This window comes from Calypte anna, chromosome 10 (genome assembly GCF_003957555.1).
Source record: "Calypte anna isolate BGI_N300 chromosome 10, bCalAnn1_v1.p, whole genome shotgun sequence".
NCBI classification, from domain to species: Eukaryota; Metazoa; Chordata; class Aves; order Apodiformes; family Trochilidae; genus Calypte; species Calypte anna.
Genome location: NC_044256.1, coordinates 5,409,250 through 5,427,152, shown reverse-complemented (window position 1 = coordinate 5,427,152; position 17,903 = coordinate 5,409,250). Strand labels below are relative to the sequence as shown.

Genomic DNA, 17,903 nt, shown 5'->3' with positions numbered 1-17,903 from the left:
ACAAAGCAAACTTGTAATAATTATGATTTTAAAAAGGTGTCTTTTTCTGGTTTTGTGTGAATGAACTGTAACATCTTTTAGCTTATAGATCCACAGGTACTGGATCTTAAGTCTGTATTCATCAAAGCTGCCGTGTTCATGTCAGCACTGAGAACTGCAAATAATGAGGTTATCAGTCACAGAATCACAGAATGGTTTGGGTTGGAAGGGACTGTAAAGATCACCCCCCCTTCCACTTCCCACTAGTCCAGTTGCTCTAAGATCTCTCCAAACACTTCCTTGAACACTTCTAAGGATGAGGCAAAGACTTCCTGTGGATCCTTGCTAGGAGTTTTATTAAATACTTGGGATCTGGGTGTTGCAATTAGGGTCTTTTAATGAAAAGCATTACTTTGTCAATTTTTAGTGTTCAAATACAGAGCTCATGTTTTTATAGGAGAATTCTGAGACATTTAACTTTGTAAGCATAAATATACTCCCTTAAGAGATAACCGAAAGCTTTTGTCTGGAATGTTGCTGGGGGTTTCACAAGCCCAAACTTGAATCTCTATTCTTCTCATCTACCTTTGGCATTTATTGCTCTGAAGTGTGACATGAAGTACTTCTTCATTAGAATTGATTTAAATAAAAATGTCCAAGTTCTCTGTGGAAACTCTGAAGGCAGGAGTTGGAGGTGTATTTACTAATGATGCCAAATTATTGATTTTATAGAGCAGTTTTACATAATTCTAGTTTGCAGATTTTTTTCCTTGGGCTACAAATGTGCTGATAGAGATGGAATCATATCAAAAATATAGGGCTGTATGCAGGCTGAGATTTCAGAGGCTAGTAGAGATTCCAATAGAGTCAAATATAATAGAATCATGATTCTATGATTCTATGAAATAGAAATACTCAGATCTTGGACATTTTATAGACAGACAGAAATCAGTAACAAGCTCCTCTGAGAACATCCCAGCCTAATAGCATTTGGGACTGATAGCTTTCAGCTTCGTCATGAAGTGGTAGGCTGAGAAATTGTACTGCATGTAGCAGGTTTTCTTCTCTGATTACTGCCAGATTTTTTTTTTTTTTTTTTTAATTTGGCTGGAAATTAGATTATTTAGTTTTAATTATTTTTCTCTTGAGACTGGGCTTTAATAATATGTCCTTTAGTAATATGGCATATAAATATTTTTATTTATTTTTAATAAATTCCGTATAGTATTCCTGCAAGAGAAGGCATTGCATACGCAGTCTATCTTTTTTTTTTTTACATTAATTAGCCAGTTTTACACCACCCGAAGAGTGAAATGGTGAGGAGAAAACTTCCCTACCTTTTAGAAGCACCTGTGCCTGACATTTTGGACACTTCTTCACCCATCACCCTAGGGGGCTTTTACTGATACAATTTTAGCTGTTGGTGGATATAAAGGGAAGCAGAATGTTTTGACCCTAAGTAACCATTGTTTGGTTTTCTTCTTATATAGCAAGATTTTTATAATTTTGATTTTACATACTGGGAGCTGTTGTTCAAAACTTCATCAGAAGTGCACCCCAAATGAAACTGCCATTGCTGTCTCGGAGGGCCAGAGGGTTCAATCTAAGTGGCTGCTGTGCACTGCATGCAGGGTCTAAGAGGTGACTTTTAAAGAACTTCAGGGAAAGAGAACTTTAATCTCTGTTTGCATAGGTCAGTGGAGACATCCAGTGGCCAACGCCTTTGATTACTGACAAGTGTAGTCTGGATTCTGACTGCCTAGCAGATGGAAGGCTGATGTGAAAAAAGGCATTTTTAGGAGGTTGTGGATTTTTGCCCCCTCCTTTAAATTTGGACAAGAGTTCCAAATGCAACATAGTAAAAACTAAGGTCTGTTGAAGAAACTGCATTACCTGGTCATGTCTTCTAAAGGGCTACTGGCTTTGAGCCACTGTTAAACATATAACTTGTGGAAATTCTATTGAAGCCAACAGTACTTGCTAGTCAGGTACTCACACAAACCACCTGATTAAAGGCTTTGCTGAGCTGAGGCCAACATCCCATTGACCTCTACAGTTTAGATTTAAATTGCTGCAAGCAAACACATCTTAAAAGTTTTTCTAGACAAATGTGTATGTATTTATTTAAACTTTAAATTAAAAGCTTCAGTTTTGAACAGCAAGTGAAGAAAACTATTGTTAAAAAAAAAAACAGCAAAGAATGCCTGATGTTTCTATCATGGAGTGATTATGTTACTGTTACTGTGCAAAATCCCCCAGTGTGTGAGTTAACACTATTTCTACATACTGTTAAAAAAATAAAAGAAAACTTTCAAGGTTGTTAAGGCAGCTCTTTGATTTTCTCAGTCTTGTGGAAGTAACTCAAAATGGCAGACATGACTGAGCTCACTGTGGACAGATTAGAAAATTTTATTTAAAAAAAACTGGTTAAGAGAGACTTGAATTTGTATGATTTTATGCATTGCTTGTTTCCAGTTGGTTTCCTTTAATTTTATGGGGCATTACCATCAACTTCTCAGCTATTTTTACTGCATGACAGTAAATAACGCAAGGTATTATTAATACTTTTTGAATGACAAAGGAGTTTGGGGAGAATGGAGAAACCAGGAAAATTGGAGTAAATTACAGCATTTACAAGTTTGTTATTGCCATAAATGATAAATATGAGTACAAGATGAAGGAACTTGAAGCCTTTCAAAAATATTTCTGTTTACTGAAGAAAAATCTTCACAGAATCTACTCATTAGTAATTCCCCATGACTATTTAACACAGGACTTACTGGTTCTGGGAGTAGAGCAAACGGTGGTATATCCAGGTAAAAATGAGTTTCTTTGAACTGGTATCTTCCTTTTTGGCTTCATATTGTTTAAATGTACTTACAGTTTCATTATACAAGCTTGAATTAGTGGGGTTTTTTAACTTATTATCTGAACCCTGGCACAGAAAATAATTTAAATATGTATCAAGTTGTTGAGACAAACATCCTTAGTATATGGAAAAATTAAATGTGGAAGTAAAAAAAGAACAAAAAGGAAATGTTCCTCCAATACTGGAATGAAGAGTGGAAAATTATTTTTTTAAATAAAATCCAAGCCAGAGTAATAAAAGTTTATAAGAAGTTAACAAAACTGAAAGGGACACAGTAAAAAAAATAAACACAACTCTCTGGTTATTGTCAAGAGATGTTCCAAAGCCTAAAAAGGAAAAAGTATCAAAAGGGACTCAAATAAAACAGATTACACCACATCAGTATTTCTGTTGGAAGGACCAAATGTAGTTGCAGGATAATGATTTCCTGGGAAATGTTTGCATATTGTTGTTTAGAAATCTGGCAACAGGTAACTGCTAAAAAAATAATTGTTTTCTGGCCACTTCAAAAACTTCTGCCCATCAGTGGGACACCAACTTGACCCAGGATCAGTTTTCTGTTATGGACCTGATAACCTCCATTGTTAAACTGGAAAACTTGAACTAATGTTCTAATACTGGTAACTAAGCCAATGTAGTCTATTATCCTGAACAGTGAAATCTTAAAATAGTTCTGCTTTTTTGTAAGCTTTGTAAGGAATGTGGTGGGTTTTTTACTTCCTACACATTTTCTTGTTTGTATAGGAAGCTGCATAAACAAAGTTGCCTACATCTAGAACTGCACCAACACTTGTCATTCCTGCTGAGCTCCACAGGTGGATGCATTTAGTATGGAATTGTAACATTTAGGTCTGTGTCTTGCTTGGTGTCCCTGAAGTTTGCAATGTAGCTGTTGGCTTGCAGCCACAGCAGTGTACAAAAGGACTACTCTTAGTAGTGTATTGGACCTCTCTTTGTTTTCCTGGATGCACATGTGTCATGAAGCACTTCCTACGTGCATATAAAATCTTCAGACCGAAACTTCAGTTTCACAAAACTATAGCTTATGTCCTAGTGAAGAGAGTACTTACTAAATTACAGCTCTTGAATGGAAGAGACCACTGCTTAATTTAAATTACAGCAAAATGTAGACTTACAGAGCTTTACTAACCAGTGTAGTGAATACAGATGCCTGACACTTGCCAGACTCCTTGCTGTACTGTTTTTTCCTTCTCTGCCATGGGGGCTTCTGTAGGATAAGCAAGAATGTCAGTAACCTGCAAGTATTTTGCTGAAATCCCACAGCACTGATAAGCTTTAACTGAAGTAGATGCTACAGAGATAGACATGAGCACATCTCTTAAAAGTTTTTCCAGTGTCTGCTATGCCCCATTACACTTCCTGTAAAGCATATTCATTGCTTTTATCATAAGTAAATACTGAATTACAGCCCATGGCAAACTAGGCCCTGAAAATAACTGAGCTATGCAGAGACAACTTGTTCCTGGAACAATCGGTTCTGACACATTGTGGATGAGTGTATCTTGGCTCCTTACAGAAAAGCACTGCAGTTGACTTTACAAGGCAGTGTGCACACAGAATAAAGCCTAATTTAAATTCGTTTAATCCCGTAATGTAGTATTAGCATGAATGTGATATTTGCTTGCCAAGAGTGTGCATGCCACTTCTCTGTGGGCACCCCCAAGGCATATTTCTCAAATGGCAGAGCTTGTTATTAACTATTTTTAGATGTTTAGGCAAACTTACAAAAACTGACAAATGGTAAAAGCATTCTGCAATGTTCTGCAGAGAGCTAGAACTGCTACATAGATAACAACGGGGAGTCTGCATTTCACATTAAATTAAGGTTTGGAGTGAGGAATCATCAAGGGCAGTTTAAACATTCCAGTCCCTGCCTCAAGGCATGAGGAATATGAAGTTTCTTTGAGTATCATTTATTCTGGTTGCACTTACAGCTAGAATTGTCTGTGGTGGGAGATTTAATGTGTGTGTAGTAAGACACAATGCATGCTCAAGGAGCTTGATTAGGAGCTGATACATAAAGGAGGAACTTCATTTTGTGAAGGTAGCCAGTGTGCTGTTATGCATGTCATTACTGATCAGCACCATTTTTATTTGATTTTTGCATTATTTCCTGGGATTTTTTGGTTCAGTGGCTATTTTAAATTTCTCTTTGAACAGCTGAATACATTATTTAGCAAATGTATTGCAGTTGGAATGCTCTTTCTTGTAACATTTTTTCCTAAGAATATCATTAGATTGAAATTCCTTGCACTGGCAAGCTGCCTGTTGCTCTCTCTATCTCTTCAAGCTCACTGCTGAGTAGCATCTACCACCATAAGCCCTGCTTACCCACTGTCTTTTTTCCCCTCTGCCCAATTTTGTTGGGTAGAGGTCAGTGAGGGTGGAAGAATGGAGTGGAAAAGAAAGCTGAAGGAAGGGAATAGCTGTCATGAAGTCCAAAAGCACCCTCTGCAGATGCTCTGATGTGGAGTTGCTCTCTTAAGGGAGGGGAACTCCTCCAGAGGGAAGGCAAAAACTCAGAAGAAAGGAGCAAGGCCAGAGTGGAGAGCAGGAGACTGGGGCTCTGCAGGCCTGGGAGATTTCAGTCCCGTGGAAGATGGAACCTGCACAGAGGTGCACGGTGACCCCAGCTGCCTTGGCCTTTTCCTCCTCTTAAGGGTTGTGTCAGCCTTGACGAGCACGCAGAGATCTCTGGGGGAACTTTGCAGTGCTGTGCTCTTTGAGGGCTCCCACTGCGTGCCCTTGAGGATGGCATAAGGAACAATGTGCTTAGCTGGGATGGAAAACTTCCTTTCAGTAAAGTTTTAGCATTTGGAAATATTTCAAAATGAAATGCAAACAGATGTATTCAAAAGCTTCTGCAAGCAGAAATGTTTCCAAAATGCCGACTTTCGGCCTTTTTAAACATGCGCAGGTTTTAGATATGGGCTGGGTATTTTTCAAGGACACTGACTGCTTACACTTTAATTTAAAGAAATCAATGAGATACAAGATCGCTGCCGGACGACAGTAAAGTTGTGCCGCGTTCTGGCCCCGAGGGCCCGATCCAGCCCCGTGCCCGGCAGCGGCTGAGGGGACAGACTCCAGCACGCGCCGCTCCCTCAGCGCTTCCAGAGGGCGGGAAGCGGCCCGGCCGGCGGTGAGCTCGGGAGTGTGGCTGGGCCCTGAGGCAGGCCCGAGAGAAAAACGAGGGATTTCGGTCCAGTATGTTTTAATGTCTCATCCAGGAGTTTTCTCCATCAGGAACTGCTGTGTTTTGACTTGTGCTCAGGTGATCGCTTTGGGTGCCCCCGAGGTGCCCTCAAGCCGCGCCGGGCCTGCCCTCCCTCAGGGCGGTGGCGCCTTGCGCCGGGGGCGTGTTGTGGGCTTGTACGAGCCCGTGTTTTCCTAATAGAGGGATTAAAGGGGATTTGGCATTGTGCTTTTGAGTGTCAGCCTGTGAACCCTCGAGGATACCAGTTTCTCTTGTGCTTCCTTGTGCTTCCCAGCTAAGTGCTGCTGTTCTGTCCGGCATCTTAGCCAGGTCAGTGAAGAGGCCTTATCTTGAAGAGCTGCTGAAGGCCTAGCTTGACCTTCAGCCATTGCTTGCAACGTAGTAACATCTAAATCCCTCTTTTTCCCTTAGAAAATCTAATTTGTTGGTGGGTTGAACAGTTGAACTTTTAATCTGAAACCAGTGCACTGAAACCTGCATTTAAATGGGCTGGGGAATGAAATTAATTGATATTTAATTGTTGTATCAGTTTGACCAGTTAATGACATGAGAATAAAGGTAACTATAGACTAATGTATGGGTTATCCCTGCTTCACTGTTATATTGATTTTGACTGTGGCTTACTGTGTGGACCTTACAAATAGCACTTCAGAAGATGATGTTTCCTCTTTTTCCATGTATTTGTCAGTACACATTCAGTGCAAAATAGGTTCTGTGTGTTGATTTTAATCCATCATAACTAGTAAAGTTGGCTTTTGTACCTAATGGTATTACTGCTGGTAGAGGTAGACCAGGTTTTGTCTGTCTGGAAGGGTGTCTAAATTATGCCAATCTGCAGGGGTTTTTTGTTGTGGTAGGATGTTCAAAAGGATTGATTTATGGTAGCAAGTTTTCACTGCACTATCTGCTCTGTGATGCAGAACAGGTGCAGTTTATAGTTAAACCTGAGGTCTCAGTACCCTTACTGGTCAAGTGGGAGGTGGTAGAACTGTGCTGTAGGCCCATTCTTGCCTACCTGGGTCTTGTTCCTTCTTAAGAAAGGTGGAGGATAAGTTTACACAGAGGACTTGAGAAGAAGTCCCAAGTTTAGACAAGCCCAGGATATCACTGATATACTTAAGGCTTATTTACCAAGGTTATTATAAGAAACATAGTGATTTTTTGTGATTTAAATACTTTCTCAGTCTATGTAAAATGAAAATCAAGCTTTACATATAACCAGGATTATTTACTAGGGGCATCTTTTTCAGTTAAATCACTAATGAATGGCTCTGGTAGAACATGTGCAGTAGCATTGGATTTTGCCCAAATTCACTATTTAATAAGGTGGGGTAAGATGAGAATTTCCACAAAAGACTGAGTTGTGCTAAGGTAGGCATGAGAATGAATAGCAAATAGACTAGGTGGTGTGAAACAGTACCTCCATAGTGAACAGACTGTATTCACTGTGTCACACTTTAAAAAAAGCCCATTTTTGAGTGGAAATGTGTCTTGCCACCAGCTAGCTTGGAAGGTCTTCAACTAGAAGCCTTCCCCTATTCCTGGAGGTCAGATAAATCCTTTTGGAAAGTTTGGGATCAGATGACATAGTACTAAAATATGTTGCCTGTGTGGAATCAATCACTTCACAGCTCATTGTTTAATTGGCATTTTATGTCCAGTTGCCAAGCCTATAGTGTAGTCTGACCTATAGCTTGAACTATAAAAGCTCAAGTTGTGGCAAAATAGTGGGTAAAGGGAGGGTGTCAAGATACATGTGAAGTTAATAGGCAACAGAGTACATTTTACTAGTGTGGTATCTTATTTTACAAGGGAATTCTAAAATATGTTTGTTCTGCTGTAATTTATGCATAGTAAATACACAATGCTTACTTAAAATCCCAATGGGAAATGCTTCTCATTCAATAGGGGCGATTCAGTTTGCAGATTTTACTCCTCTTAGACAGATGGGTTTTTCACATCTCTAATAGCCGGGAGCACTGTCTTTAGGTAGTAGTAATACATGAGTGAATAACCAAGGCAGTGCCCTACAGTTGCTGATCAAAAGAATCTGAGTACTGAAGACCAAAGCATTATAGGGTGAGGTGATTGTACAACTTTTATTCTGGAGTATGTTGATTGTTAAGTCTTGATTCATTTATTTGATTTTATTTGATACTGGTCAAAGCCATTGGCTGCTTTAATTCTTCTTTTTGTATGACCAGGAACAGTCCTATTAAGAAAGAATGAAAGGCAAAAGTTTTGAAATATGAGTCATATTTTAGAGAGCAAGTAAATTTAGTCTGCTTGGGATTGCTAAAGTGCTGCGTTAGCAATGCAGTGGGCTTCCCTATCAAATAATAAATAAAAGAAGAGAGAGGTCCAGGTAAAAAAACCATGCTTCAGCAGGTAATTTCTTTATCTTTCTGAGTAATACAAAACTCTTGTGGGCTTTAGAAGACAAGCTGAGAATTTCAGCTTTGTAAAGGATCACCAACAAATGAGAGAGATTAAGAGGAGGAAGAGCACAGGAATGTGAGGCTTCAGTATATTTTGAAGTAAAGGGAATAAATATAGATGATAAGGACATTTCAGAAAACCTAACTGGCTAGTTTGAATTAATTTTGGGGAATGGGAAGATAAGAAAATATACACTGCAGAGGTGCTGTTTGATAGCTAGTGTTGCAGGTTATATAAATAGGACACTTTCAGGTACAGAAAAGGAGAAATTAATTTCAGTTATAATTCGTCAGTGAAGCTGGGCTATACATATTTGAGAATTCTGAAAACAGGTGTGAAGTGGCTAAGCTGATGAGAATAATTCTCAGTTTATCATCAAAACTACCATTTATACTTGGAGATTTAACTGCAGAAAATACCTTACCTTTTTCTTCACTTCTAAGTGAAGTCTTTAGAATGAGTGAAGCTATCTTAAAGAGTCTGTGGAAAAATTACCCAGTTGAGCATGGCATGCATAGCTTCTGTCAAAAGGGAACCAGGTAAACAGATCTTTGACCTCACATAAAATTACTGGAGATTTTTGAGTATTTGATAAAATAAGGTTGTCAGATGCAATAGGCGATCTTTACATCTGGTAATTAAATGCCTGTGTGTGTGTAAATCTAAGATCCAAATTTCACAATTGGTCTGCATCAATCCTGTCTCTGCACAGGAGGTAAAGGTAACTTGAATTGAGCTAAAAGCTTGTTACATTTACAGAAAACAGATGCTAAATGTATATTTGAAATAATTGCATGTGTTCATTTTGGATTTATGTGATAGCTGAAGATTCAGAAACAGACTTAAATAGAAAATCCTAGTAATACCATGTCTTAACAGCTAACTAAGATGTGTAGTATCTCCTTTGGCAGATTTATCTGGGTTTCAGTTATGTTATATGGGATGAGCTGAAGCTTCGTGAAGTTAGGGGAATTTTTTTTATTATGGCAGCCAGGAAAGTATTATAAAAAGGAAAAGGAATTCTGTTTGTATCTCTCTGCAACTGCGTAGCAATGCTACTTTGGGTTGGAAAGAAGCTGAAGGTATTGTTATTTTAGTTGGCAAATAGGGGTAATGAACTGTGTGCAACTTCAACATGACGGAGGATTTGAAACAGAAACACTACACAAACGTATTAAACTTGATAGCATAAAATATGGGGAGTGTTAGGCTGTATCTGTTCAAGTAACAGATTTTCACCAGATAACATAACTGTTTCTTGTCCTCTGTGTTCCTCTCACCCAGAGTTCAGTGTACTGATTTCCTTCTGGTTCTTGCATGTTAGGAGAGATCCCAAGGTTTTGAATAATGATGTTGTTTTTATATGTTTAAAAATCAAAGAGTTTTTATTTTATTAATTTTTTCTTGAACTAAGGAATAGTCACAGAAATGCAAATTGTAAAAACGAGGGGAAAAATGGACTATTTAAAATTTTCATCTAGCTTGTTTTATGTGTTTCTTAATGCTAAATATTGGTGTGCTTATTTGTTCTGAACTGACTGGTGACTTCATGTGTGCCTAATCTGATGCACATCTTTCTGATTGCAGTGTCATGTTGCTGACACTTAGGAGTTATGAAATGTCATGTTATTTTGCTTCGAGAAAACTAAATTTTGCAATTTTTTAATTTAAAAAATCCTCTTGGTCACTTAGGAAACTGTCTCTCATTAAAAACAGATATTGTTTTAAATTTTCCTAAGGTATGTTAGAATGCTTACCTTGGATTTGGTTTCCTAATCACTATTCATTTGATGTAGTCATTCACATCACATTCAGTTTGCCTATTTGTTTCTTCATCTCAGTCCTCAGTTTTAGTTTAAAGTGCTTTTCCTTTTTAAAACTACTGCTGTGGTCCTTATAATGGGGATTTCTGTCTCTTTCTACAGTGAAGGGCAGTCAGAAGTGTGAGCTGAATTGCCGTGCCATAGGCTACCGGTTCTATGTGAGACAAGCTGAAAAGGTGATAGATGGGACACCCTGTGACCAAAATGGAACCTCCATCTGCGTGGCAGGGCAGTGCAAGGTAAGGCTGCTGTCTGTAGTACATCTGCCTGTGGGCTGTCTGTGTTATATTTAATTTCTGTAAGAGGTTGGTACGACTGACCTGCAAAATGGTGTCTTGAATTTCTCACTTTTTATTTTATTTTATGTAAAGTAGATGTGAAAAAATGTTGACTTCTATTATCACAGGTTTTATTTCTTATCTAAGGTTCCTGTCTACTGAGAACAAATGTAGAATCTGAAAGGCTGGATTCAGAAGGTGTTCTGGCCACAATTAAGACTTACTTCCAGTAAGGCTTTTCCACAAATTTAGCTTTCTACAGAAGAGATTCTGTGAAAGAAGCAAAACAGAAGGATTGAAAGCTTAAATAACAGAGAAACATAGTGTGTTTCTTTGATTAAACTTTAGAGTGGAGATATAATTTCCGCATGCAGCATAATGGTTTATTCAGTTATATGTTTGATTGCTTTTTAGCTGGTGTTAGTGTAACTTCTCTGATTGGTTGATGTTTGCTGTTTTTAAGAATTAGGTCTTAGTGCCTGTCTGTTTACTCAGCAGTGATGTTATCGTAGAAATACTTGAGTGAAAGGTTATTTTTCAAGGGTTCAGAAAGAGGTAATGTATTGACTCTGTCCTGTCTGCTGTGTAGGTTCCCTAAATATATATTGTTCCCTATAAATACATTGTTTTCCACAAGGTGGTAGCAAATTTAAACATAATGTTACAGTGTTTAGGAAAAAAAAAAAAAAAAAAAAGAAAAAATCCCAACTTGTTTGTAATCTCTCAGGTAAGGTTAGTGAAAGAAAGAAAGGGGCATCTGATAGTTGGCTGATGTTTCTTCCCATGTTTGTCAGCACAAGAAGCCAAAGTGGGTCAGATGTGGCTCATAAACTCAGTGAAAGGTCAAGTTCAGTTTAAATAGTTGGTTTGCCAGAGGAAATTATTTATGAATAAAACCTTTCCCTCTGCATGTCCAGATTCCTCAAAGTTGTGCACATCTGGACAATGCTGTGTATGTTTCTGTTCTGTATTTCTTAGTGCAAGCAAAGCCATAGCTTTGAATTTCCTTTGAAGATGATAGATCTGTTGATTATTCCTTAAAGCTTTTCTTGATCTCAAACCAATTCAGAAAGGGCCAGAAATTTGTTTTAATTACAGTTCTGATCTATGACTCAGAAAACTAAAAACCAGATTTTGTATCACAGCTGTTTTATTTTCCCAGTACTGTACAGTAACAAAAATGTATACTGATACATTTGTATTGGAGACCTGGGATGGAAAGGAAAGTCAGTGTTGAGCAGCCTGGCAGGACAGTGTTCTGAAGTCTGAAAATCACCCATCACCTGCCTAGAGTAGCACTTCCCAAAGCTGCGTGTAAGCAAACAGCAGGTGACTGTGAATGCGTAACTTGGGATTCACAGAATTGTAGAATAATTCAGTTGTAAGGTACCTGGAAAGGTCATGCAGTTCAAAGCATAGGACCCACTGCATCAGATAGCTGTCATGGCCATTTTTAGGGAGAGTTTTGAACTTGTTCCAGTACTTGAGCAGCATGGTGGAATCTTGTTCCTTGTTTTTGATTGAAATTCCCTCTATTGCAGCCAGTGCTCTCTCAAATTAGCAGCGTCTCTGAGAATCTGACACCATCTGCTCTTTTACCTTTCCATTAAATGTAGAAAGCAGAGAGATCTTCCCATAGCCCTTTTAGGGATTCTCAGATTCTTAGGCTGCAGTGGGATTTTGGTTTCATTCCCTCCCCCCCCTTCTTTTTTCCTATGGTGTTAAAAATAGACCTTAAAGTCAAAATCTAGGTATCTATTTACTGTTCCTCATTGATACTTAATGCTCAGTGTAGTGATGTTGTCTATCATTCTTAAACAGTTAAACTGAGCCAGTTCTGTACTGGTGCTCAGTGCCTTGTAAGGAATAAATTACCATATGAAAGCCAAAATAGAGCAGGTAAAGGCACTTCTTATTCTGTGCACTTTGTAATGGTTTTAACTACAGCAAAGTAGAAACTGGTGAAACTTTTCCTCTAAGCTGGAAATATCACATTTGCATTTGAGGGAAATCGGTAATGTTACATCAGCTGAGGTATGCTCATTCTTCTTAGAAGTACTCAGTGTTTCAAGATGCATTAATCTGTATTAAAATTATTCACCTTGTTCCTTTTTTATCTGTTCTTTGTTTACAATCTCATATTACTTGTGGTATATGGATTAATAAATCTGATACAAATTAATGTTAATTGCTTGTCTGTTTGGACTCTGAGACTTTGCAGCCCACTTGCCAAGGCAGCTGAATTCTTAAAAACAAATAAAATACTTTGACTTACCAGCTCTGTTTTACACTGTACAGTCAATGTGGAGGTAGCTGAGAAATATAATAGAGAATCAAATAATGTTTTGTTACTGTGAGACGCTTAAAAGAATATTTTTCTGAAAAGTTCTCGGCATTTACAGTTACCTGAAAATGTTTCTCAAGTAGTGAAGCTTATTGAGATCATCTTAGTAGGTAGCTGTTCCCTGACTCCACTTTATTTTTTTTAAGTCAGATAATTTAGTCAGCTAACAAATTCATAGTCTCTATCACCCTCTGTTGGACTTTTTTCTGCATTACAAGAACAATGATACCCTTGTTGAAAAAAATGTTTTGTTCCCCGGACCATTGTTTCTGTTTAGCATTTTCAGTTTACTGTATTCTTGGAAATAAAAGATGGAAACTGATGCTATAATAAAAACAATAAAAATTGCTACAAATTTTTACAGTGCTTTTAAGGTAAAGAGTGCCTGTGAATGGGGCTACTTCAGCTTGATATTTAGCCAGAAGTGTGTTTGTTTTTGTTTTAAGATATTTTTTCTGTTTGTTTTAAATCAATGGATCCTTTCGTTTCTTCTTGAGCCAATGCGATGATCCTAGTTATTTACCTCTCGATAAATAAAGCAAAATATGAGGAAAGAATGTTCTTAGTAGCTTTGGTCTTGACCATAGTTTACTAACTAGAGCCACAGGGAAGTATGTTGCATGTTTTATTTGCACGCATCTGGGACACTTCTGGAAGTCTTTCCAAATACTGAGGCAGGTGTGAGCACTGACTCGTATTTTTGTAGCAGAACAAAGGTTACACGTGAGTTGTGAAGAGAATTGGTTTTGCAGAGTTGTTAGCTACCACACAGTGGCGCACTTTACAAAAGTATTGTTTTGTATTTCACACAAACCTTTATTTGGGGGTGAACTGTAGATATTAAAAGGTACCTGAAACAACTATTCTGTCTCTCCTGATTTTTATATTATGTTTCCTCTTGCATTGTAGTTTATTTTTGTCTTGCAGTTAACTTCCGAAATTAACTGAAAATATCTGTGAAGTTTTAAGTGTGTGACTTCAGTAGCAATATGAGTGGCAGTAGAGATTTTACTTGCCTTTAAAAAAAAAAAAAATTTAAAAATTTGCACGAGATGTTGGAATCCTTGCAAGCTTTATAGGGAAGTAACTTTAGTCACCTCTAAGAAGCATAGCCAAGCATGTGAAATCCCCATCAGCAAAACCTTCTTAGGCAAAGAGCTCCCATTTAGAACTCTGTTGACATGCACTGATGTCCAGGTAGCAGAATTACAGGTGATATTATTGCTTTAACTTAGGGGACTCTTAATGACTGTAGGATCAGAGTGATGAGAACTGTGTCAGATTTCTGTCATAGCTCATGTCAGAATACAGAGTAGTCCTATGGTTATTCTTGCAAGGGTGAAAAATTTGGGACAATCTGATTCAGTTATCACGGTGTAGGTATGGAATAAAAAACACTGACATAACCTTAAGCAGGCAGGCATGAGAATTTTTAATATACTTAATGAGAGTGATTTATGCAATATCTGCATGTCATAATTGCATATGCAGCCTTTTTTTTTTTCCTTTTTCTTCAGCACTTGCAACCTCAGAGTGAGATTTCACTGTTTTGTTAAGCTAGTCTCACAGGGAACTTTTGAGAAGATACACCGTAACATTAAAATCTGGCGTACAGCTCTAAGTACTGGAAAAAAATGTTATCACTGTATCTTAAAATGTTTTCACCAGAGCTGCTGAGAAAAAGTAAAATAAAATACTTGTGCTAGAAAATGCCTGATGAAACAGACTTTTTTCTTATGTGATAAAAATTTCCAGTATCGAATACCTGAGTATAATCTCAAGCTTGAAAACTGTTGCAATCAGAACTAAAAAATCTAAATGCTTTGCAAAGTTTTATTTATCAAACTTGATAGGATATCAATGGAATGTGTAATTGAGGTTAACTGATGCTTATAATTGTGGAAAATTTATTCTGTCTTTTAGATCAAATTAACTAGATGATTTTTTTAAATGGCAAAGAAGAAACAGCTTCCTTGTGCAGATCTGAGGATTTAAAAAATAAAATGCTAGAACTTCCAGCTCTATTATATCTTACTGCTACAATGTTGCACAATTATGTAAATATAAAATTAAATTAATACTGTAGAATTTGTGAAGAAAAAAACCTAAGGAAATATAAACTAGTTTTACAGAATGCCCTTATTTTAAAATGTGTTTCAGCTGCTTTACAAAACTCTGCAAACTGTATCACTTGGGAAATATTTGCTTTACTTCAGTGTGGAGCAAAAATAGATGCTCAAGTGCACACAGAATGGTTAACCCAAATTCTGCTTATCTCAGTACTCCACTCTGTGTGTTTTCCTGTCAAATGAAGTCAATAATGTATATAGCCTGTCTATCTGAAGCAGCTTGAGACACAGGGAAGTGAAGGAGTTGTGTTTAGCTTTAATTTATTCTCAATTCTGCAATTCTTTTTAACAATTATTTTGCAGATTCAGGTGTCTTTCTAAAAAGGTAGAATGTAATCCTTAGTCTGCAGTATGTGTCATAGGATGGATAACCATGTTAGAAAATTCATACCATCTTTGAGCCAAATTGTATCACTACCCAAGTTGTTCTGAAAGCAAATGCTATTATTTCTAATGAGTAAGTGACACCATTAGAGGATCTTAATACCTTTGAGATACTCTTCTCTCTGAATAAGTGTCAAAATAGTAATTAAAAAAAAAAAAATCCAGAAGGAAACTGATCTGTCAGTATTCCCTGAGCTGGAATAAACAGCAATTGGGTGCTACTGACTTCCACTGAGTTAGCATTGGATGTCTACTCTTTTTTTCAGTCTTTGACTCCAAGGTAGCTGATGATTCTAGCAGCTGGAACCAACCTCTAATTCACTGCCAGTCATTTTTTTCCTGTTCCTATCCTTTAGACCTTTTTTTTTAGCATTTTAGTGTAGTGTATGTTTTTAATTACACTCCTTTTAGTTTTGACTTTCTTGTTTAAAGTTTCTATTTCTGCTTGAAGCTGCTCGTAACAATTTTAAGTGTATTTCTGAGGCCTACAACTGGTGACATTTGCTGGGTAGGAAGTGAGAGAGATAAACTTGATTGTTTTGAGTTCTCGGTACAAACAGCAGTTTAGTAATCCTTCCAGCAGAGTCATGCTCTGTACCTAACATGCTTTTAAAGAACAAAAATACAGTAATATACTACTATCAAAGGACGCTGGAAGTATTAAGAAACATTCAGTAAAGCATCAGTCTTGACATGGCAGTTCATAAATGAACCTGAGCTCTCAACCACTTCTTCTGCTTCTGAATTATTGGTTTTCTGCCATGACGTGGAAATTAAGTGTAGGTATGAAAAAAGGAGTATGGATAAAATTAAAAAATAGATGTGATCTCAAAACTGTTTCTTTTTCTCAGTCTCTTCCAGAGTATTTGTGGATGCATTCGAGTAAAACAAGCTATGATGGCCTGTACTAAGATAGTCTGCAGCATGGTACTGCACTCACAGAAGAGACAAACTGATGCAGAACTATGTAGTCCATACTGTAGTTGAGGTGGAGGTATTCTATCTGCTATTTCTTATGCAAGAATTACTAAACTATAGTTAATGCTTTTTAAGTAAGCAAGAGAAACCAATCTGTTTCATGTTACATTGCAGCACTTCAAAGAAAATAAAATGCAAGAAATTTCAACCAGTTGAAATTCGTATGAGGAAGATGGGAAAGTGTAATAGAGAATCATGTTGCCAGTGCAGAACCCTTCTTCTGAGGTTAAATAGCAAAGGAAACAAAGTAATTTAGATTTTATTGCAAAGAAACAAAGAGGGCTGCAGCAGAAATAATGTTCTGAAGCTCAGATGTAAGAGATCTGTTTAACACCTGGGCAAGCAATCAGTGGGGAGAAAGTTATTAAGAAGGGTACTGGCTGCATAAATGCTCCTTCTTGTCGTATTTAGAACATGGTTGAAAATGTTGCAATTTTCCCTACATTATAAATGATACCATTTAAAAAAATGATCTGTGTTTTGAGTTACAGTATTTTTCTCTGTTGACTGACTGTACCTTTCTTGGGCTGGAGATCAGATCTTGGATATGCTCAAGCAATTTGCCTTTCATGATCTCATTGTGGTGATTAGGTTAGAATTCCCTAAAAAGGCTTATTGATTCCTATCTGCAGAGTGTGTGAACAGATCCTGGTACCTTGATTAGATATTTAAAATATTGTCAGTAGTCCCTCAGCAGACTGAGTGATATTTTGGTTTATTCTCTATGTGTTTCTGTCAGTAGAGGCTTTGATGCATCAGTCATTTGAGGCTGGGCTGCATGAGTTTTGTGCCATTGTCCCAGTAAATGGTGGGTAGGGAAACTTTCTCACTGTAGGGTATGTGTTATGTGATTCACAAAAATAAAAATGAAGAAACTGTGTTCTTTAAATTACTGTTGTCTGTTTATGTTTATACTAGAAGATTGTCACTGTAAACAACCATAAATAATTTTGCCACAATAAACATATAAAAAGCTAGGGGAATTAAAAAAAAAAGTCTTAGTTGTACAACATTAGAGCATGCTTGATAGGGTGTTACATATTTTGTGATAACTCTCATTTGATTGTGTACTTTCTGCTTGCTTGCTGTGTGTCTCTTAGTAGGGTTTAATCTGCACGGGGGCTGGAATAAGCAATAAGGCTTCTATAAGGTATTAAAATTATTTAGAAAGTCAATATATGTATGCTAGAGACAGCTTATAGCAGATTGGTCACTTGGCTGCTGGAGTCATGAAGCAGGAGGGAGGCTATTAACATTTGTGGGGAGAAATAGAGGCTTGCTTGTTTGAGGATTACAAGATGAGTGCTAAAACAATAATTGAAACAATAAATGGAATTAGAATTTGATTTTTTTTATTGTTGTTGCTTTCTCTCTCAGTTTAAATCCATGCTGTCTTCTAGAATGTCCCTGGTCTAGAGAAGAGATATATTTCTAAGCAGTTG

General features: G+C 37.3%; 1 protein-coding gene across 1 annotated transcript in view; it reads left to right on the top strand.

The window, feature by feature from the left end:
* The window catches only part of THSD4 (thrombospondin type 1 domain containing 4), a 244,548-nt gene that overhangs the window by 98,494 nt on the left and 128,151 nt on the right, over nucleotides 1–17,903 (top strand). The window contains exon 7 of the mRNA XM_030456848.1: nucleotides 10,451–10,587. Coding sequence (XP_030312708.1) covers nucleotides 10,451–10,587 — 137 coding nt within the window. The remainder of the gene's footprint in view (nucleotides 1–10,450; nucleotides 10,588–17,903) is intronic.